This window comes from Lissotriton vulgaris, chromosome 7 (assembly GCF_964263255.1).
Source record: "Lissotriton vulgaris chromosome 7, aLisVul1.2, whole genome shotgun sequence".
Taxonomy (NCBI): domain Eukaryota; kingdom Metazoa; phylum Chordata; class Amphibia; order Caudata; family Salamandridae; genus Lissotriton; species Lissotriton vulgaris.
In genome coordinates, this window is record NC_141695.1 from 113223385 (window position 1) to 113247420 (window position 24036).

General features: G+C 45.4%; 1 protein-coding gene across 1 annotated transcript in view; it reads right to left on the reverse strand.

The window, feature by feature from the left end:
* LOC147700942 (uncharacterized) overlaps nucleotides 1-24036 on the reverse strand; it is an 89170-nt gene that overhangs the window by 51522 nt on the left and 13612 nt on the right. Inside the window, exon 3 of the mRNA XM_086929279.1 lies at nucleotides 3277-3432. Within this exon, the coding sequence (XP_086785405.1) occupies nucleotides 3277-3432 (156 nt within the window). The remainder of the gene's footprint in view (nucleotides 1-3276; nucleotides 3433-24036) is intronic.

Genomic DNA, 24036 nt, shown 5'->3' on the forward strand with positions numbered 1-24036 from the left:
ACCAAAACGGACGCCACGTGGCAGTGGGGCCCGAAAGAAAACAAAGCCTTCCAGGGAATTAAGGATGCTCTCCTGGAGAATGCAACATTATCATACTTCGATCCTGCCAAACGGACCGAGGTGATTGTTGACGCCAGCCCGGTGGGTCTGGGAGCGGTCCTGACCCAGGAACATGAGCCCGGCCAATGGACAGCACTAGCCTTTGCCAGTAAGGCGCTGACCCCAACCGAGACCAGGTAGCCCAAATCAAGCGAGCGGCTCTTGCAATCAAGTGGGCCTGCAGTCATTTCCACCTATACCTACAAGGCCACTCGTTCGTCATGGTCACAGACCACCAGACCTTAGTACCTCTCTTCAAAGGAACTGCCCCACACCCACCACCACGTATTGAAAGATGGGTGATTCAGCTTCAATCGTATGGAATGGAGGTAGTCTATCGACCAGGAGCCAAAAATCCTGCTGATTACCTGTCGCGCCACCCGTTACCACAAGAGCCGGTGTCCGCAGATGATGACTGCGAGGAGTACGCCCAATGGGTAAACCCTCACTTTGTGTCCCCAATGCATGACAATTGCCGAAATCAAGGAAGCAGCCGCTGAGGACAACATCTATATGAGATCACTGCAAGCCGTTCAGGAAGGGTCCTGGGCCAACTACTTAGACCCTCCCCACACCTGGACCGCAGCAGACAAAGAGGCCCTCACGAATATCTGGCATGTCCGACATGAACTCAGCGCCACGGAGGAAGATGTGCTGTTAAGGGGATCACGCCTGGTGATACCGCAGAGCCTCAGGTACAGAGCCACGCAACTTGCTCATGGTGGCCACCAGGGTGGTACAAAAATGAAGGCGCGCATGCGGGAGAAGGTGTGGTTCCCTGAACTGGAAGCCATGGTGGAGGACTATGTGAAAAGCTGCATGTCCTGCCAACTGACGAGTGACCCCGAGAGACCGGCACCAATAATCACGGAAGAAGCATGCACGACCCCCTGGGCCAAGGTCAGCCTAGACTTCGGGAGCTTCCCGGGAGAAGGACACACTTTGGTGGCGATCGACTCGTACTCAAAGTACCCGCTAGTCGAAAGAGTCAACTCCACGGCCTTCACGCACATGGGGCCGGCACTAGAAAAGATGTTCTCCATGTTCGGATACCCTGAAGAAATACGGAGCGACAACGGACCACCGTTCCAGTGAGCCGAGTTCGCCACGTTCCTGAAGACCCGGGGCATCATGCACCGAGGCATCACACCTCAGTGGCCCCAAGCCAACGGGAAAGCAGAGAGATTTATGCGGACCCTCAATAAGATGTTCCGGATTGCGGTTGTAGAACAAGCCGACCCTGAACAAAGACTACATGACTTCCTACGGGAGTATCGAGGAACCCCTCACTGCACCACACTGAGGAGCCCTTGGACCCTCATGTTCCAAGGCCAACGCAAAGATCTCCTCCCCGTCGCACCGGGGGCAATGCCGGGCCTGAACCACATGGAAGATACCCAAGAACGGAGACGACAAAACAATCAGAGAGCGAGCCGGCGCCGTAGAGCCACACCAAGGCGGCTGTGCCAGGGAGCTCAAGTAGTCATACGAAATAGACGCCCTGGGGAAAAATTCCAGACCCCCTACGAACCGGGCCCATGGACCGTAACAGCCACGAAAGGTACCATGGTGACCGCCAGAAAGGAGGGAGAGGAAGTGTCGAGGAACACCTCCTGGTTTAAGGTGATATCCCCGGGCCGAGATCAAATCCAGAGACCACGGATGGAAACAGTGGGTCCCCTAGAGCCATGACACACGAGGAGGAAGACAATCCACCAGCAGGGACCCGCGAAGCGATACCCGAGCCAGGGTGCGGGTCACCAGCTACATCAACCCCCAGAAGGGACACACCCCGCACCATGGAACGTGGCAGAGGTAACATTCCGAGGTATAACCTGCGCCCCAATCCACCCCCGAGTCAGAAATTAAAGGACTATGCCTGTCAGCTGAGACCCTGAAACTACCACCAAGGGACACGCAAGTACAGAGCACCATGTTTGGAACTTTATGTCTCATTGTACCAAATGTTTGGACACTGTGAAAAGTTTGCATAGTTGGATAGGGATGTAATGCTGTTCGCGCTCTAGACTATGCACGCACACGCACCCCTACATCCACAGGCCAGGCGTGGCCTGCGGGGCTAAATAAAAGGGGGACGTGCGCTCGTGCACGTCACTTCCGACAGTCACGGTGTGTGAGCCTTAGTCGCTGGTGCTGTGCGACCCACCCCTGCGCAGGCGACTGGAAGAGAGCAAGGCCTGATTACGGCCACCCACACACCAACACTACAAGCGCTAAGGCATGGGTGTGTGTGTGTGTGTGTGTGTGTGTGTGTGTGTGTGGGTGTGTATTCCAAGACAAAGGACACTGCACTCTCCAATCCAATATTCAAGGTTTATTATTCCAACATGCAACGCTTCACCAATGTGGTTCAGCCTCCCTGGCCTTTATCGAAGTAGGGGAGTTTTTCTTCTATTGTACTTTTTATACTTTCACATTAGCCTACAACGTGGCATTGTGGGTGTTGTCGTACCACTTCACCACTTCAAACAATATATAGAAATTGACTGTTCTTTGTATATACAATTTACTGATTGTTTTCTTATTACGCAAGCGTGATGGCATTGTTACTATAGTACTTGGCATATTTAATCACCTTACACTGCGAAGTGAAAAGCTTCTTCAGTCAGAGTGAAACTAACACTTCCAACTCCAGCAACGGTGTGTCACATAACTCCTTATTAATAAACCACAGCGTTACCACACAGTTCTACTGAGCAACCGGAGCACTAACATGTTCTATTGACCACAAAAATGAGTTGCTCCTGAACGCCATTTTGTTGAAATAGGAGCGGTGAATTTAAAGCCTTTTCTAAAGAGCAGGCTGAAGTAAATGGGAGGTCACTGACATGATACTGATGCATACAATAACGCCAGGCCAGGCCTAAAAACACAGCGGATGCAACATTAGCATACTCTACTCTTGAAAAGTGACATCTTTGGATTGTGTTGTAAAACAGCGGTAAATCTGTCAATATCTTTTGATGGGCCTCAGATCATTATTATTATTATTAAAGTCTGAATAGACTAGTATAAAGCCACACCTAAAAGGGACGCCTGGATGTGGTACATTGGAGCGCTTGTGGCAGGGATGTACGTGCGCTGTTTCTAGCCTTCCCCTCCCTCAGAGACCCACGCAGACACGTCAGACGCTCAGAGGCCGGTGGATGTACGTACGCTGCATGTCGTCGTCGTTGCAGTTGTCCGTGTCGCAGCAGGTTCTTTCAATCCGCACCATGAACACAGAGTTCCGGAAGAGAACGCCTTTCTCGCATTCCACCTGGTTGGAAGGATCCACGCAGCCCTTGAACGCAGACATGATCACACTGTCCACTGTAGGAAGAAGGGTGGGAACATGTGAAGAGAGATTCCAGCACAGGTAAACAAACTCCGAATGAACATTTCACTTTTAACAGAATTAGGGAAACTTTGAGGTGCCTCGGAGGGTTCAGCTTCCTGCTCGTGCAAAGCAAGGAGATGTCTTAATTTTGAAGGTAAAAACATAAATTAATTTTGCTCCACATTTCAGAATGTTTTATTGTTTTAAGTAAAGGGGTGTTGGTTTAGCAATACCCAATGACATTTTAAAATATTTTTTTGCCCATTGCCTTGAGCATTTTCACAATATATCCTTTCCTTTCTACTTTTCAGGTCTCGGCTACAGGCTTCTGTAGATGTCTACGGGCAAGACCTACTATTTCTAACAGAGGCAGCCTGTAATGTGGCTGAGCAATGTGTAATGTGTAATGAGTAATGTGGCTCACACACTCCTCCATTCACAAACGCACGTGCAGACAGCCGCCATTCAGAAGCATACACAAAACATGCTCACACCCATTCAGAGAATGCACTCAAATACACGTGCATTCATACATGCCAGGAACATGTGAACATGGCCAGGAACAGGCCTCCTGCCCCTGTTCTTATGGCATTTTTAGCAGCTTCCGGGAATGTGAAAATTGAAATGCCCAAGCGTAATATTGTAAGTCAAGTAGTGTGAGACCCCCTTTCTCCCTCCTATGCCTTAACTTTTTCCAGGCTATTCTGGTGGTTCTGTATGCCCAGATAAAAGAGTTTATGACCTGCTGAAATTGATCAATGGCTAGTTTGTCAAAGTGTAGGGGGATTGAATTAAAGAGAAAGGTCATTTTGGGTAATACTACCATCAGAACTAAATTCACACTCCCAAGAATGGTTAAAGGGAGATGGGCCCAAGATTTCATCTGTTTTTGACACTCCCTTGAGACTCGCGCTAAGTTAACTTCTGCAATCTTGGCTATATCTTGGATGATTTTAACCCCCCAAGTATCACATGCTAGGACTGACCTGATGTTGGCACCTCGCAAGGTTCCACGTCATGATCTCAGTCTTCCCGGCATTCACCTCATATCCTGACCAAATTCCTGTGCCATTCTGATGACTGCCGGGAAGGTTGTTTCAAGGTGTGACACAAAGGACCAGAATGTCTTCTGCATGCAGGACCATCTTCCTCTCCCACTCTCCATATCTGAAGGGCACAATGCTAAGATCTTCTCAGTGCCTCTGTGCAAAGGGCTCTATATACAAATCAAAGAAGAGAGGGGAGAGAGGACAGCCGTGCCTGGTACCACTAGTGATCCTATGTGGTTTAGTAAGGTTGCCATTAACCAACAGGTGAGAAATTAGTCTGCCATATGATGTCCACTATTCTAGTGGGAACCTTGCACCAGTCTAATCAACCCTTATTGATCGTGGTTGTAAAGTCAACCTTATAGACAAGCTATCCTAGTGGTAGCATGGACCAGCAGTCTTAGGCTAAGACTTCAGAGAGCATGTGAAGTAATCTGTTTTACCAATTATAACCATTACCAAATGAAAGGACACCAAACAAGGTATATATCAAATATATATGTATTTGTTCTAAACACATCCCCCCTGCACTCTTTTAGAAGGTCAGAGGTAAAAGTACATCTCAAGTTACTCAATTAGCATACAATAAGTTGCACAAATACAGTTATTCCCTAGGGGCCTCACAAACCATATACTAAAGAAGTGGTATAAAAACGACATGAGAGTTAGACAGCAGGCCTAAGTCCGGTAGAATCGCTGGGGCTACACTAAATAACCAAAGGTTAGGAAGTAGGAGGCCCACGGGAGACGCGTGCAGTGTCTAAACACAGTCACGAGTTGCCAGTGACTTATAATGGGAAGAGAAGACGTTACAAAGTTACTGTTTATGGACACTTCCGGATGGACTACGGCAAAACCCCTTTAGACTAGAACACTTCGAGAGTCAAGACCCACGGGAGCACCGGAGTACTCGTGTTATCTCACCCAAGGAAGCCGGGTGCATAGGTGTATTTTAGTGTCGGGTTTCGACGTCGTTTTCTATGGCGATCTGCAAAGAAGTGCTGCAGGCGACCAGAGGAAATGTGTCCAGGTGGAGAGAAGGGTGGATCGGTGATGGGAAGAACCTGAAAGCAGAGGGGACAGAGTCTGGGTCAATAGCCAATGACCACAAGGAACCAGGAAGGAGCCAGGCGATGTCATGTGCTTGAAGGTGAAGAAGGTGAGCCTGTCTCTTCAGCCACGAGGTCCAGGAGGCATCGACGATGACCAAGCGCTAGATTAAAGCTGTCATATGAAGGATCTAGTTGACTGCTGTGTCGGTATCCAGATTGGACCCAACAAGCCTTGGCAACCGCAACCCACGCAGGATGTCGAGATTGATGGCTCTGTTGCAGACCAGCAAGGTCTGTGGCGCTTCTCCTTTGAATGGAAGCTGGAGCAAGCATGGAGCAACGAGAAAAGCAGTTTAGTTTAAAAGGAAAGTCTTCAGGGGGCTCACTAGCCAACGGGCAAGGAACCGGGAAGACGCATCAAGCTGAAATAGAAGAGCGGGCCCCATGTGGCACTCATGGAGTGTGGAGGGCTGAGCTTCGGATCAAATGGCGCTCGGGCCTGTGGCTTCATGTACCCCAATGCACAACTGCGATGGTACCTCGGTAGTTGAGCTGTTAGCAAAATGCAGGATGTTCAGGGTGTCCGGTTCCACGTCTTTCGTGTCCGCCACGGGTCTCAGCTTTGCTGTGGATGTGGGTCGGAGTCAGAGAAGTCTGAGAGTCCAGTTCCTGTGTCGCTTATTCTTCAGGTTCCGGCGGGAGTGTCGAAAAAGCAGACCGGCAAGTTGGTGGTGCCTGTTTGCACAGGGTGGTCACTCCTTGACCACAAGAGCGATGTCTTCCGTCTTCTAGTCAGAATCGAATGTCGAATGTCCAAGAGTTCTGTATCGAAGTTTCTTTCGAGGATAATCTAAAGTCCTGGGGACACAGCTCCTATACTTATACTAAGCTAAGAGGCTGGATTACCTGCCTAGGTCCCTCCTATGGGTGGACCTGAGAAGGGGGTGGTTACACCCCTTTCCCTTTGTCCAGTTTTGTGCCAGAGCTGGGGCTGGAGTGCCCCAGCAACTGGTTTGAACCGGGCTATGCATGGAGCACCTTGTGTGCCCCAGGCAGTGTCTCAAAAAGCATCTGCTGATGCAGCCCTCCCTGTCGCAATACACATCTGCCTGTCTGGGGAGGTGCTGGCACCTCCCTGGACAGGAAACCTATTTGCCAGGCCTCCCCTCCAGAGTTTCGTCCAGCAGCAGGAGGTCAGACTTGTGTCTGTGGCAGCAGCATCCATTTTTTGATGCTGGGGCTCTGTTTAACTTTAACCGGGTAAAGCAGTAACATACATGTCATTTCCCTCTAGAAGGGTGTAATGCTACCCCTGCCACCAGAATTGACGGGGGTAGTATTCCAAAGTGTTTGACACCTTACACAACATGATTTGATAAAGCCAAACCAAAGTTAGCATTAACCGCGAGGATTATAATGCGCTTAAGAGTATATGGTATGGTTATATCATAGAACAGCTATAGGGATATATAGCAAACAGTAGCGGGGAGCATGGACAACCTTGCCTTGTGCCCCTATCAATTTTTACTTTGTCCGTTAGCCCCGCATTAATTCTAATTGCCGCAATCGGGTCTCTATACAATGTCTTTATCGCTGTCAAAAAGCCATTACCAAATCCCAATTTTTCCAGAACGCTCCACAAATATACCCATGATACACGGTCGAAAGCTTTTTCAGCATCTAGTAATAATACCGCAAATGGGTCCCCACTAGCCTCTGTCTTATCCATAAGGGTAATTAATTTCCTTACGTGGTGCGTAGTCCCCCGTCCTGGTATAAAACCATGCTGAGTGGTAGTGACTAGTGGTGTTATTACACTGGCAAATCTGATTGCCAGTGCCTTTGAATAGATCTTTGTGTCTGTGTTCATGAGAGTGATTGGTCTGTATGACCCTGGATCTGTTGGTATTTTTCCTTTCTTAAGGATGACCACAATTTCAGCCTCAGACCAAGTATTCGGTATTGAGCATCCCTTTTGTGCCTGTTTCAGAGTGTAAAGCATATCTCCTCCTAACTCCTCCCAGAACACCTTATAAAACTCTAACGGGATTTTATCTGGACCAGCAGCCTTTCCTGATGGTAAACTCTTCATAGCTGTATTTTTATTGCTATGGCAGTGTATAGACTATGTGTTGCTTCTGCATGGTTAGAACAAACGGCACCATCATTTCAGCAATGGTTAGCTAGGCTGTTGAGTATATATAATCTAGAAAGAGCAATCTACTCAAGAAGGGGGAAAAACTCGAGGAAATTAGGCTTGAAAATATGGGAGGCAATAACGAAATGGAAGGAAGAAGGATGACTTGTATAGGAAATGTATATATTCTGTATATAATTGGTAATACGGTCTAATGTATATATAATGTATATAAGTGATACCAATATGCAAATATCAGGATAGTGAGTCTATCTCAATAGGGACTAAAGTAATAATTTGTTATGAAGAAGAAGTTTTCTGTTTATGGCATAGTAAGTTGTATTGCACGAATATTTTATGGTTTTGTACTACTGTTTACTTGTTCCATGCCCCCTCTGGGTTCCAGAGGGTGGAAAATATTTAAAATCTGTTAATAAAAAGAAGTTTAAAAAAAAAAAAAAAAAGAACAGCTATAGGGAGATGGTTCCGAAAGCTGCAGAGGGGCTCAGCTCATGATAGGGCACCCTCTCACAAAAAACCAAGCACTCTGCCTCCAGGATTGTCGAGGCCTACCATAGGAGTGACTTATAGGTTACTATGTGTCTATATATAAGGTAGATATAGATATAGATATACTATATCTAAGTAAGGGGTGATTACACCACCTTACCCAAGCTGAGGGATCAGCCTGTGGTGTCAGTTTGGAGGGCCAGCCAGGGGTGGCATAATACATGCTGCAGCCCCTGGTAGGCCTTGGATGCACCTATGCCCTGGGTACCTATGGTACACTATACAGGGGTTCGCAAAGGTGACCCAATACCCAATCTGGTATTTACCTAAAGTACATGGAGTCCATTTTATATAGGAGTGCAGATAGCCTGGGGCCCTGAATAGCAGGATCCCAGGCCAACTAAGTCAAAAACCAGCATAACACTAGGCAAAAAGTTGGGGTAACCGTATAGTCAGATATCCACCTTCCTACAGAACAGCCTAGCTACGGTGCTTGATATAACAGCTGGATGGTACGACAAAACTTTTTACCCAAATGAAATTTACCCATGACTTCCAACAGGTAGACCCAATTTACCCTGTCAAAAGCCTTGGTGGCATCAAGAGTCAAGGCAGCAAGAGGGAATGAATAGGTAGAGGCTATATCTATTGCTCCAACCAGATCATATGTGAGGTCTGATAGATGTCTTCCTTTAACTAACCCCTTTTGATCTGAGTGAAGGATGACATCAGCCACTGACCCTAACCTAGCAGCCAAAATAGAGGCCAATACTTTATAGTCTGCATTTAAGAGCGAAATTGGTCGATATTACCCACAGCTAGCTGGATTTCTACCAGGTTTCAGAATCAAAACAACTGTAATGTCATTCCAAGACTTACTCCCTATGCCAGTATCTTATTGAATAATTGAGTCAATCCCGGGATTATCGCCTCACCCAAGGATCTATATAACTCGGCTGGTAACCCATCGGACCCACAGCTTTGCCTTTCTCAGAAGCAGCCAAAGCCTTCTTAACTTCTTTTTGAGTGATATCTTCTTCTAAGTCTTCCTGCTGTTTTGTACTCATAGATGTCAGTGTAGTCCTATCCAACCAGTCTTTGACTCCGGGCCTGTCCTCTACACAATCTTCCTTGTATATATCCTGGAAATATAAAAAAGAGGCCTCACCGATTTCTTCGTCAGAGGATAGAGCAACTACCCTATCACAAGCAGTAATTTCCTTAATCTGGTTACAGAGCCGGTCTGCTATTGCTTTCCATTCTAGTACTTTTTCTGCCCCTTCCCCGTACTCAAAATGGGCATTCTTACTTGCCTCCCATTTACGCATAAGCCTTGTTTGAAGGATGCCCTCCAACTGCTTCTTTTGTCCATTAAGTCTACCCAAGTCTTCTTGTTGCCTATCTAAAACGGCTTGACTAATCAATTCTACCTCTACTACCATCATTTCCACCTCCAGAGATGCAATCTCCCCCCTATACTTTTTGTTGCTGTAACTAGACCTGCTAGCGGTTATACCCCTTAAAAAAGCTTTATGGGAGTCCCAGACCATGATGATAGGTGCTGTACCTAAATTATTGCCCAAGAACAGTTTGGTCTCTCGGGAAAGGAAGGCCATCTCTTCCACCTCAAGGGGCAACGTTTAGTCGAAAAACCAAGCTCTGGTCTGCTGGGCCTGTTCCCAGTCAAGATCTAATAGTATTCTTGAATGATCCGACAGGTGAGACGACAAGTAGATTATAGTTTTAACCTTGCCCCTTAGACTGTGGCTGACCAAAATATAGTCAATTCTTGATCTGTACTTAAAGTTTCTATAACTTACTCCTACTTGCTGACCCGACCTTTCCCTCCATGTGTCACATAAGCCCATTTGGGCCCTCATGGTCTGGAGATATGCCCTAGATCTTGAGGGAACGGCGGCTTCACTATTTGGAGAATTGTCAAGTTTAAAGTTGAGAACAATATTATATTCTCCAGCAATAATAACGGGTTCTAGAAAATCTAGAAGGTGCGAGAAGATTGTTTTGAGAAATGAAAGGTCATCTTGGTTCGGGCCATAGTAGCCAATCAACGTAAGAAGGATGCTCATTAAAGTGACCTGCAATATTACTCATCTGCCACATGGTCTTTCATATACTGTAAGATTTGAACATCGGCTTGCTTGTTAAAGAGAATCAAAACCTGTCTAATGTTAGCCGTCTAGCTAGTACAAATAAAGGAGTCCACCCATTTCTGACTTTTAAGAATTTCCTTAGTTTCTTCCTTAAGAGGATGTGTCTCCTGGATGACAATGGCCTGCACTGGAGAGTCTCTAAGATATTGCAGAATTCTGGCTCTTCTAGACCTCACGCACAGTCCATTGACGTTCCAAGCCAAAATCTGCAGTGTTTTCATGGTGGTTTGAGTCTGAGACTCTAAACCAAGGAAAAACCAACGTCGAACCCCTCGAAATCTGGTTAAAGCTATCTGGACTAAGTTTAAGATACTTTTTATATTTTATGCCCCTGTGTCCCCCATTTATCTGGACCAGTGTTGTACCGGTGTTGCACCCCAGAGCTGCCAGTCCCTTCCCATTCTAAACATAAGTGATATTCAAACCAAACAGAATTAAACCCGTGCCGGAGAATAAGTGAATAAATAGGTACTAAAAGAATCAGTGAATAAGTGAATCAGTGTAGTCTCAAGTCTTCCTACGTACATACTTCTCAATTTAATTTGTAAAGGATCAGAGGAAAAAGAGCTCAATAATTCAGTACTCAAAGCGGTCCTTTACCTCCTTCTAACCTGAACCCAGAGAATAAAGAGCTATTCCTAGGGGACCTCCTTACTGATGGTGTCAAGCAACTCGTCTGACTCCTGGACTGATCATATGTTATGCATTTTATTGTTATGCATAACTTTCAGGAAGGCAGGAAATTTCAACTGTACAACAGCACCAATCTTCTTGAAATTGTCCATCTTCCTGCCTAGCTCCCACTGTCTTTCGAGGGAAACATCACTTACAACGCATTCATTACAAAGCACTACCATTACAACGCAACCATTACAACGCAAACCATTACAACGCATTGCGCTGGGGGGCGCTCTAGGATAGGGAATATATTTAATTTACTATCCAACACCTTCCCTACTATCCACGGGGACTGGAGTTGGAATAGTAAATTAAATAATTCACTATCCAGCGCTTAAAAGCACTATGCGTTGTAATGGTATGCGATGTAAAAACCCCGTTGTAACAGCAGGCGTTGTAATAGCCTGCGTTGTAACGTCACCAATCCTCTTTCGAGGGTGACTCAGGCAAGATCTGAACTAATTTCAACGGTGAAATCTCTGACCCTTAGAGTTTTTATCTTTAAAGCCAGATTGAGTATTTTCTCCTTTAAGGAGTAGGTAAGAAAATTAACAAGAATTTTTCTTGACTTTGTTCTATTTGGGTTCCTCAAAGCGGGTCTCTATGGATTCTCTGTATATCATTTCCTAAAATCTCCTCTGACTCTTTGAGAGACAAAGCTTCTTTAAGCAATGAAATGATATATACTATGAGATCAGACCCTTCACTCCCTTTGGGAATATTCATAAAGCGAAGGTTGTTCCTACGAGAGTTGTTCTTCAACATCTCCATTATATCTCGGAGAACAACTTCCTCCCTTTTAAGTGTCTGAATCTCGCCCTCTGCAGCCCCAAGATTAACTTTCAGTTCTTCCACAGATTTCTCTAGGGACTCATCATGGCTCTGGTCAGCCAGCTCTGTTACTTTATCAGGTGTGGTCTCAGGCATACTTTCGGTGTCTGTAGTTAATGTTTAAACCTGGCTGGGGAGAGGACTGACAGATTCCATATTATCAGTGTATGGGTTAGCCAGAAAATATCCAGTGGACTTCCCTCTAGGATCCTTCCCCTTCTTCCTAATATTCTAAAATAATCTGAAAAACCTTCGTAAAGAAGGGGTGACCCTGACTTTGCTATCTAGGGGGTTACTTTTTCTCCAGCCTGGCATTATGCTTCTGCCCTTGACCTGATAAGTTTGGAACGCTGTACAGTCACTGGGAACTACCTCATTTGGTGAGCCTTCCAAAGCTTGATTTTCATTCTGCTCCTCAGCTGGTTGTTTGTTAGCTTTTCCGATCCCTTTAGTCCTCACAAGACCAAAAGTGGCCCGCATTTCCTGCCCTCCTTATTTCCCCCCCCTTTCAACCATCCTTAGGCCCCAGAGACTTTTGAAGCTTCTCTCACCTGCGGAGGGAGGCAAACCTGTATTTTCTGAACTCCTGCAAGCTGTCGCTTCTCCTGGAGCTGCTCCAATACTGTTACTGGGGGTAGTTCCCCCGCTCCCAAACAAACCGGAGGGGCAGTGGCGTAATGAAACTTGAGGGGGCCCCCTGCAAAGCACATGTAGGGGCCCACCTCCCCCGGGGGCCCGGGCCCACCACCTACCACTTTGCCCTACCACCCTGAAATCTAGTATATTTTGATTTGAAACCTCCAACAGTCATCCATTCTGAAAATACTGTGCCTACTGTTTAAAGGTAATGGTCCTGAGTAGGCATAGATTAAAGAGTGCACAGTGAGTGATGCAACAGTGTGAGTAGGGTAAGAGGAGCGACTGCAGGGTGAGTGAGGTGATCATATGTAAGTGCAGAGTTGAACGAAAGAATGCATGGTTAGTGATGGGCTTATTTGAGTGAGATTGCAGATTGAGCAGTGAGGGGGACAGGTGAGTGAAGTGTGACATGAGTGCAGGGTGAGTGCAGAGTGATGACTGTGAGTGCAGGGTGAGCGGGTGAATGGTGTGAGTGCATGGTGGTCAGTGTGAGTGCATTGTGATTGCTGCGAGTGCAGAGTGAGCGCAAAAGTGAAGGGCGAGAATGAGGAGTGAGTTGTCTGAATGCAGGGTTCATTCCCGGACACTTGAAGTAACTCAGCATGTTATTGACGGCAGTGTAGGGTTTCAGGTACAAGTTAAACTATTGTTATTCTGGCATTAATAGTGATCGAGGGTGTAAGAAATAATGTGCTGTTCCTGCAACAAACTTCCAGTCTTGTGATTAGGGTTGCCAGCTCATTATTTTGATGACCCATACAGGACAAAAATAATCAGTCACCTAAAGCTGTATTTTCAGCACTTATCTGTGCATACTTCGAACAGCAAATAGAAATAGGAAATACTTTTAACTGTGTTTTAGGGCTGCCTGAATGATCCATGGCTGATAATTAAAGGGAACAAAGACAGAAAAGTCACATTACAAATGAATACATACCTTTTTATTTATAACCCTATTTAGTGTTAATACTAGGTCATTCATACTTTATGTTCCATTTCATGAAATGCCTTCTCACACTACAGCAGTAAATTTAAATTTCAAATGTAAGGAATAGGCCCAGGGGGCACTGGAACCAGAAAAACTAAGCCTCTGTAACCAGTTTACAAAGGTATATAAATACAAATGGTCTCTGTCCTCGAAGCAGTTACCTTCAACCCCCTTGGTTCTGGGCCTGGAAGCTCAGGTCACCAGAACCCACCGCACACGGCACGCACCTTTTAATTTATGAGGTAGGACTGTTATGAGGCAACTCACTGGTGCAACCTGCCTGTGTGCGCTAGAGCACTGATGGGGCCGCTAGAGGCTGGAAAACAGGGGCTGCTGCTGGGGGCATAGCTGCCAAGATTTCAGATTGCCATGTGTGACTGTTGATGTATGCTGGATCCCATCATGTGGTCAGTTGTCTATTACTGACACTTCGGACAAGTGGTTCTGTAATGTTCAGCAACTGTGTCCCCGTGTGTCTAGCACTGAATGGACACATGTAATCTAATGTATAACTTGTAAAGCGCACTGTTGCCAGCCGGCGTCCTGGCGCTGTATACCGCTGGGGAACCCGTCCTGGCTTTCCCTGTGCATGGTCCCTACTGGGAGTCCTCAAGGTGGAGCCAGACATCCCCAGCGTTGATGGGGCCGTTGTGGAGATTAGGCAAGCTAATGCCCAGAGTTGCCGAGTGGGACCCCTGGTTAGAGTAGGCACCGAGGCGAGAATTATCGAGTCCGCTGACCTTGGTCCAAGACCCTGCTGCGTCGGGAATTGAACCCTGTTCCCGGACCAACTTCTGCTTCCGGGTCTGCTGCCTTTAACCAGTGAGCCACACCACTCCACAACACTCATAGATGCAAACACAGTGTTTCAGTGGAGGCGCTGTGTTTAAGGAAAGGAGCATGCAGGAGTTGATGTACACAGCAGGTGAGACACTAACTTGTGCTACAGACATCGATTTAGCCTCACACGTCTGTGAGGGTGAAATACGAGCACCCCATGTGTGATCACTAACATCCACAGAGGTAGCGTCTAAATGTAGCAATGAAAGGGACTGTGAGTGCCACAATCACAATCTCTGCGTCTGTTGACGAAACCACCACTAACACACTTCTAGCAACCACACACACTTGCCATTGGAGAATTTTAGTAAAAAAAGAACTTGCATGCCTCTTCTAATCATCAAAATTATGGACAAGTGAGGTAAGTTCTTGTAAAAGTGTTTGATTTCTACACAGCAAAACGTTCTTTTCTGAAATGCAGTAAAACGTGCACCTTTTAATAACGTGGAAAAGCAGGAGTTAATGCTGCGATAAACCCAAATCTTATGATCTAGTATGAATCTGGGTGTGTAGATTGGTAATTCTATGTTTGAATTTACTGTAACTTCATTCAATGAAATCAGCAAGAATAAAATGAAAACAACTGTTTGCAGAAAAATGTGAGATGGCATATTTATTTACCAGGCATAAAAGAACATTATGTGATATTTTTGCATATAGGTTGGTGATATAGCCATGCTAAAAATTCTAATAATATTTTATGAAGCCAGCTGAAGATACAGATGCCTTAAGTGGTACCTCTAAATCTGAGCCCGCTGGGCAAAGGTGAAGTATGGCGTATGACAATATTTCCACCCAGCGTGCGCATCCTGCTGTGATACTCTGGCAGATGCAACAGCCATCAATGTGTACCTTGCTATGTGTAAGCAATATAACTAATGTTGCATTGCTATATTTAAATAGTATTTACAGCAAATAATGTCACATCATCATCATATTTGACTTTACACCTTCAGTTGATGTCAACCTCACCATGCAGCTTCAATGTTTCAATTTCCATAAAGTTACCAGATGACGTCATCGTGGATACTAAGTTCACAGTCCTTGTCTTTTTCATTTAATAACCTAATGCATTCTGGGAGTTGTACTCTGATTTCATTTTAGCTGAACTAGTTTGACTGACACAACTGAAAACAATGGTTTGGAAAACAAAACTGTGAGACTTGATAGAGCATGGTGCCCATTTTGACATGCTGCTATCAGGGGGCCTTAGCTTTACAGCAAGCACAGACAACCAAACTGCATTTGTTCTCCAGGCCTAGCCGTGGTAAAGACACAATCTCAGCTCTAGAGCCACCAAAGTAATTAAGATCTGTGTACGACCTTTACAAATGAACAAGGCCACCGAGATTATTCAGGTCTATGGTGTTTTCCTCATACTCATGGGTTTGTCCCGTAATTCAGCATCTGCTGTATAATTTACAGATTTCACTTAAAAAATAGTTTCTAGCTCAAACCAGTCAAAGGTCACTTAACAAAAGTCACTACATATGCTTCCACATACCTGGTTATCTTTGAATTGCTGATAGCTACATTCATGTGTTAAACTAGCACTAAGGCAGGCAGGGGTTGTGCATTGAAAAGGAGGTGGACTGTCACAGGTCCAAATCTCGGTGGATTCACTCAGCCTTTTATCCTCCTGAGGTCGACAAAATAAGTACCATTGAGTTGGTAACAATAAACATCTGTTATTCAGCACCAAGATGCCTACGGGTGAAAGTGCTCTATAAATATACATTATGTTATGTTATTGTGGGCAGTGGGATGTGTACGCACAGAGCATTCACAAAGGCTGGGAGGCTGCCCCCTAAAGTGAGTTGTGCTGCATCCTCTGTGGGTAGGGCCTGCTTCTACTCTGCAGCTGCTGGTGGCCGGGGGGGAGCCCTAACAAGGGAGAGCATCACAGATTAAGATCTCATTCTTCCACAGGTGATGAAAGGATTACCATTTTAGAGAATACCTTTTTTTTACTGAAGCTTCAAAACACAATTCAAAGCGTGGCCTATATTGTAGATGGTGACAGTATGCTTCATTCTCCATAGTTAGAACGACCGGGATCATGGGAATCTGCGGCTGCAGCATTTTCTGCAAAATTATGCATTTAGTTCACTGTCTGCATAATTTACTAATTGCTGCATAATTAGCAGATTTCAACCTTTTATTTAATTTCTAGCTGGATTGGACCAAAGATTGCTGAAATAGAAACTGGTAATGTTTCAGTCCTGCTTGCTGTGTCCAGGTATTAAACAGGCCCGAATGAGGTTAAACTTTTTCCTCAGACAACATCAACAACATTTGAAACGACTAACTAGCAAAGTAATACTGCCACAGAATAAGATGCATTATGCAGCAAAATTTACCTTTTTTGCTTCATAATTTAGCCAACCATGCTGCATAATTTGGTCTGCCATTGCCACATAATTCCAGTGGCCCTGTCCATAAACTTGGGGAATGTAAAATGGAACACACTATAGCGTTTTCTGAATGTAACATGCACACAGCATAAATAGTCTGGTTAATGTTCTTTACACACTGAAACAGATGCCTAACTACTAATGCGAGGTACTATAATCTGGTGAGTGAGCCGTTCACAGACTACAGCTTAGTGAATGCTCAATATAGCCTGATAAATGTGCAATGCCAGCTATGTAGTGTGAATGTACTCTATATTTTTTGTGAGAGCACTTTACTAGTCCCAATAACCAACAATACCACTTGATTAACCACTGACCTTGGATTCAGAGTAGTGTACTACTCGCCATAAAGTTCTTCCGAACCTGATCAAGGGTAGCAAGCGCTATATAAATGCAATTACATTTACAATTACAATATACTATAGACTGTGAAACTTACAGAGAGTGAGCTATAGTTTGGTGAACAGACAATGCAAACACTCACTTAGGGAACGTACAGGCTGAAGTCTGGTGAATGTACAGCATAAATGAAGGCAATCATAGAATCTAGTGCTGACTGTACAATACACCCCGTATGGACTGGTGACTCACTGCACACATTGCATAGTGAATATATCCGCCTACCGTATACCCTGGTGAATGTACAGCTTACGCACAGACAGAAATAGTAGCTAGTGGCAATTACCTGGTGCTGTCTGCTGAAAGTACAGTGTGCTAGTGCATGCACTCGTGAAAGTACAGCATACATAAAGGAAGATAACTAGCCACTGGTGAATATGTTGTGGCACCAAGTGCAACTCTGGTGAATGTAAAATGCATGCATTAATGCATGTTAATGTCCAGGGCTTGTCTAGTGAACATAATGTGGCACACTCACAAGAGACCACTTCGAAAACTAACATAACTGGCAGCTGTCGGCGTTAAGAGGCCAAGGCATTGGCAGACACCGCACCCCACCTTATAACACCAGCTAACCTTGACAATACATGAGCCAGGTGGAGACGAAACTGATCACAACCAGGTAGGTTGGTGACTGTTAAGCACATTTCATATAGCTACTAGCCAGGTGCATATACAGTGCGCATAACATAGTATGACGGTCCTTCTCAGTATCTGGCGCCACGTGGCTGAGTCTGAGACCTGGGGCTGCCTACCCTCAATTCCGACGAGCTGCGCACCCACCACTTCCTATTTCATTAATGAAGGCTGAGGCCCGGCCGGGGGCCCCCGGGGCCCGCGCGCGAGCAGTTGAACTTCCACACAATTTGAGAAGAGCCTCTGAGGCCTGGGCGTTCGTACCATTTAATTTATTAAGAAGCCGGGGCCAGTGTGCGGCCCGTGCACACAGATTCATGATGTTCGTTATAAAGAGGCTTGCCACTTGCTGGCTCTGCTGCTGAGTGAGCCAAGGCCCCCCCCCCCCCCCGAGCATTGGGGCCCCGAGCCCCCCCCCGCAACGCGGGGGCCTGTGTTACGCCCCTTCGGAGGGGCAGGAATGGCAGGGATGACCAGAAAAACAAACTCCTTGGAAACCGCTCTCGGCTCTCCCCCGACCATCTTTGTCGAGTCGAAGAACTGACTGATACTGGGGCTGCCTCCGTTGACCCAGAGGAGTCCGCGATCCGCCGCTCTGAGGCCCCTCCTAAGCTCCAGGGCACCCACGTTCCAGTGTGGCAAGCAGGAAGACGGAAGGCGCTGGGAGCCCCACACACATCCCAGGCTGGCACACTTCAGCAAAAAATCTGCAAAGTACCTCAGAGAATACTCCGGTTGCTCAGCGGACAAAAAGCACCAAGTAAGGCGGCATATCATTTATGGTACTGGAAAGGGCGCTCCGGGTACAGGCGGCTGCTCAGATAGCAGACGCCATATTCTCCCCATGTTGCACTGAGTGTTATGTAGAGTTTAATTATGTTGTGGGGTGCTGAGGTGGTGGTGGTGCGCTGGTGCTGAGGTGGTGCTGATTTGGTGCGGAGGTGGTGTGAGTGATGCTGTGGTGGTGCGGTTATAAAACAAATATAGGGAGGAGTTGTATTGGAAATATACTCTTATTGCTTGATTTGGTTAGGTGTGTGTTTTTAATGTAGATGAATGGGAAGAGGGGCAGATGTGAACATGACAGCCTGCAATACATAATGTGGTTTTTAACTATACAAATAAACCTGCATTTTGCTATATTTCTAATTGGCAGTATTCAGAAGAGAGCTGGGCCTCTTGGAGTTAGGCAAGCCATTGGTGGATGAGCTCTTTCGACAGCCAGGTTACAGGCAATTTAGACCACATATAGAAGAATCAGAATTTTCACCAGCTAAATGGGATTCCAATATTAGCATTAGTGGGATAAAGGGCTGTGCCAGCCCTGCCGGATTTCTAAATTAAGACACGTGTGCAGGAGGTAAAATATGGTAGACGGCAGGGGTTTTTGGTGCAGCTGCTGGAGACAGTTTTTGTTTATTACATACCTTTGTTTTTGCTGTACACAACCCATTTTACTGTACATCTGCTTTGCACCATTTGCTTATTCTAGTTCGCACTTATTTCCTGAAACAGAGGTCTACCCATAGATGGAATGCTCCAATTAAGTTTAAAATTATAACGTACTGATAATAAATTCATAAAGTTTAAACCTACAATAAGTCCTGTAAAATAGGATAAAAAGAGATCTATGCTATGTGTTATTAATTAAATGATATATTTTAAGCCATAAAATCAAATTTGACAAATACACGTACAACAGACATAAGGACAGAATCACCACAGCATTGACAGTACTTGTTAAGTTGTAGTTATTCGGTATAATACATTGCGGACCCTTTAAATAAAGAACTACTTACTCAAATTTAATGTATAAACTTTAAAAAAAGACCATTATCCAAATCTAGCAAGGCTTTAACCTTGAATAAAGTGTCACCTGGAAAAGCATGACTTTGCATGCAAATAAGGTTCCTAGCATGGACTTTTGTATGGGTGGTTTGCTGTATAATGGCGACAAAAGACCAAAACAGTCCATTCCAACCCCATGCGGCCTTGTATGGCTGGCTCATTGACTGCCTTGCCCCCTTTGAAATTTGTTGAGTTTCAACGGGGTATACCCTGAAAACTACCTGACCTAGGTCATAAAATATGTACGTTTAAGAGGGGTCAGGGTTAATTCAATTTATCCCAAACAAAAATAAATACAAAAATTCAAACATTTGAAAGGTCTGCCTGCCAGACCTTTTAACCCCTGAAAAAGAGGGGAGCAGGGGTGTGGTGAGAAGCTGGAAGACGAATGTAAGAAGGACTGTTTCGGAACGGGGACTGCAAAAGAGCTTGGTGACTCATCCCTGCCAAAACGAGGAATAACATGTGGGTGGGAGAACACTAAACTACAAAATGCAAGCAAATGCAATGTTTACATTACAGGTCCTACACAGATAACGTACATGGATACATTTATTGTATTGAAACAGAGTAACTAAAATTAGATGCCAATGTAACATAACCGCGAATTAGGTTGAACATTAACTATTTCCTATGGCACTATAAATCATCAGGAAGTGCAATTCTGCATACGTCCATTTTCTGATGTTTGCCCATACTACTACGAATAAAAATTGTGCCCAAAAAGTCAATACGTAATAGTAGGCGTTTGAAAATATTGTGACAACACATCCTGAACGGCGATTTAGAAACTAATGGTCCATGTGCACCCTCTCACCCGTCTTTATAGTTAAGAATTCTGAAAACGTGTTGATTTTCAAACAAAAACACACTACACATAATGTCGTGGCACCCTAACAAGTCTGAGAATGCCACATGCACTAAAGGGCAACAGAAGACATGTGCAAGGAATGGGACCATGGATATCGATGCGCCTCAGGTCCAAAAAAAGGCATAAAGTTAACAACACAATTATGACATTAAAATGTACAAAGAATGTGTCCTGGCCGAGCAACCAGATAAAGACCAACACTTGTCAGAAAGACTCCTGCGTGCGAAAACAGGAAATGCTCAAACAGGGGCGCTAATATTTAAGAACAAAACAACATTAAACAAGGCAGCAGGGGAGGGGCCTGTGCCATTCCCTTGCGGGAGCGTGCCACCATATGGAGCCACCATATGGCGCCACGCGCTCCCGCAAGGAAATCGCCAGATGTGCAAGCGTTGCCATTGCAAGCAATGCAACACGTGCACGTTTTTGCCCCCAAATCTGTGCCGATGGCATTAGGTCTCTCTCCTACGCAGTGCATTTGTGCTGCGTAGGCAAGACCTAATAAACTAGCATGGTACAGAAAATTCTGGAAGTATTGTAGCAGGCAACCAACAGCCAGAGGCTCGGTGTGTGGGTTTCATCTGTTTCCTGGACAGAGGGTAATTAGTTGGGGTGGGCGGAATTTGCAAACTCGCGTTACGCAAATCTCCACAAAACAGTAAAAAAATCTCCACAAACATGCGGAATTGCTTGTTCGCGATGCTTTTGTACTTTTGCAATCGCTCTTTGCGTGCTCGGGGCGAAATATCTTGCGAACACGCATTTGAGAACGCGAACAAGCAAAATATTTTGCGAAGTCGCGGAACGCACAATTTTGGGCAATTTTGCGTTCTCCGCGGAACGCAAAATTACCCAAATTCCACGAACGGAACGGAATTTACCACCCAGGCCTAGTAATTAGTCTGAGATTTTAGGCTTGAGCCAGCGCAATTACCAGATGGAAGAAATCTCTGTGCACAGTAAAGGATCACACCAATAAATCCGAGTGCCTTACAGAAAGACGTGAGGAGGCAGCTAGAGAAGGACAGAGCTATTGAACAACAACCAATTGTAAATCCGCCCGAGGCACTGGTGTTACCCCCACTTCGGCCTTGAGGTGGCGTGACACCAGAGCCTTATGAGTGAGTTGTCTCTTGGCACATAAGAATTAAAAGTGACGACCGTGGGGGCTGACCAAAAACTGCCACCATCAGCGTCTTTATTTTTAAGGTAGGCACCCAGCAGAATAAAGGTGGAAACTGAAAAGGGAGGGAGTCTGGGGTGGAGAATGCAGGGAGACAGATACTCATGTACTTTGTATTTCCAGGTGGAGCCCTCACTTCTTGGTAGGGAATCATGATTCTGCAGGTGATGTCTAGACTCCCCTGCGCTCGGCAGCTCATGCCTGAGGTGATGTTGCTGAACTTGTTCAGTCGGAATATACAAGCTATTGTCCTGCAGTCTACATACTTAAGGCAGAGTTTCCCCACCCGCCGGGGCCCAGGTAAAACTTGCAAGATAGATACAAATAACAGCAGGCAAAAAGCCCTTGCCTTGTGCTAAGAGGTCACCCTTGGTTATTGCTAGACTTCTGGATGCCTTCCCTGCACCATGCAGCAACTGTGACAACCAGCATCTGTTTGCAAAGCATTTAAAAAAAAAATTAAATCAGGTTAATGACAGTGCTGCACCAGAGCCAAAACAACATTGTGCAATGGAATTCACAGCAGAGCATGTGGAAGAAAAAAGAATTCCTGAGAAACAACACAAAGACAAGAGCGTAAAGTGAGGGGAAGATAGGCGGTGCTCTACAGGCAGATACAAAGGACAACAAGGCAGAACAAACAAGAAGGATAATCCACTAGCGAGGAAGAATTTGTGATGGACAATTGAATTGAGGAATAAAAAGGAACTGGGAGTGCTTTAGCCCAAACACGATTACAGCATGTCTCGAAGACAGCGCATGTGCTCTGCCTAGGCTCGACCTACAAAGGTATGTAACGGACCGTGGCGGTGATGGGAGATCCCGCAGGAGAGGAGAGAAAAGAAAGCTCCTGCTGCTTCCTCTCATTGGCTGACCTAGTCATGTGTCAGCCAATGAGAGGAGGACTATCCCTCACTCGCCACAGAGTGGGATGGGGTCATTGGCCACTCTGGTACTGTGTTACTTAATGACAGTCAACCCAGGATTTCTTCAAGGATATTAGGTATATATATTAGAAAGAATGAATGATGCTCACGCATGTAAGATTGGACTGTATAAATAGTGTTCAGTCCAAGATGCATAACGATGCACGCCTGTATGCGCACAATACCTTGCTGTTTTCTAAGTCTCTGATGGGCATACAGAACTTGCGTTATCGCTTAGATGTCTTCTGTAGGCAGAGAAGGCTGGAAATCAATATTAGTAAAAACCAAGTATATGGATTTAAATTCTTGCATCACCACAAGGTCGCCACCAATTTGCAATGGTGTCCCCCTGCAAAGAGTTCGTACTTTTGATTATTTGGGCTTTACCGTCAATGACTCCTTTGGTTGGTCTTGTCAGATCCAGAAGAGTAAACTTGGATTGGAGAATTATACGGGCAAAATTTTAAGGGCTGTCCAGGGCTCTAGTTTTTTGTCATGTTACTCCTGCGCTATATATCTATAGATTGCAGGCATTGGGAGGGTTGCTATATTGTGGTGAACTGTGATGACATGAGAATGTAAATTACATAGTAATGGTGGAGAACCAGTTTTTATGTGCCCTCTACAATTTGCCAACAAGTCCTCCCCTAGCGTCTTGGTGGTTAAATCTGGACTGGATATTAGATCCCTTGCTCATAGGGTCAAACACAGACCGCTGCTGTACTGGAGGAGGATTTGGCCCACTGCCGAATTGGTACATTATAGGCTGGGTCTTGAAGACATTTTAAAATGCCGTGGGTTAGGAAAAATTGCTTGGTTAGAATATATCAAATGCAACCTAGTTGAGATCGTTTGTGAGACCCTTTGGGTACATCCTGAAACTGTTGGTTATGTGACAAAGTTCACGTTAAAAGTAATCTATTAGAGACACATAGATGAAGGGTTTCACAAGTTTGGTAATGTGGGCCCCCTAACTGCAGGATTCTTGGAATTCAAAGGTTCCTATTTTTTGGAAGAGCTTACGGATTAGATTGAGCCTCTGGCTGCTAACACATTATACATTAAATTTTCGATTGGGACCCTGCCTCATTACCCTTTGCCGGCAAGATGTCACAACTCCCTTTTATAGCAGGAGTTGTCCCTTTTGTGATGGTACCAAGGAAACTGTAGATCATGTTTTGTTTTTTTGCCCTCAGTACTATTTTCCTAGGAGGACCTGTATTGTTCTGCTTTGCCGTAATCTAGGGGCCACAATTCTGCCTCATCAATTCTCCCACTAGTCTTTGAAGTCTCCCGGCTTCTTTTACATATGAGGAGGTGTAGACTGAAGTGGGCTACCATTCTATCTATAGACCAGGTTGTGTGATTTGCTTTTTAATATCTGCCCTTGCTGCTAATGTAATATTATCATGCCTTCTCAGTGGG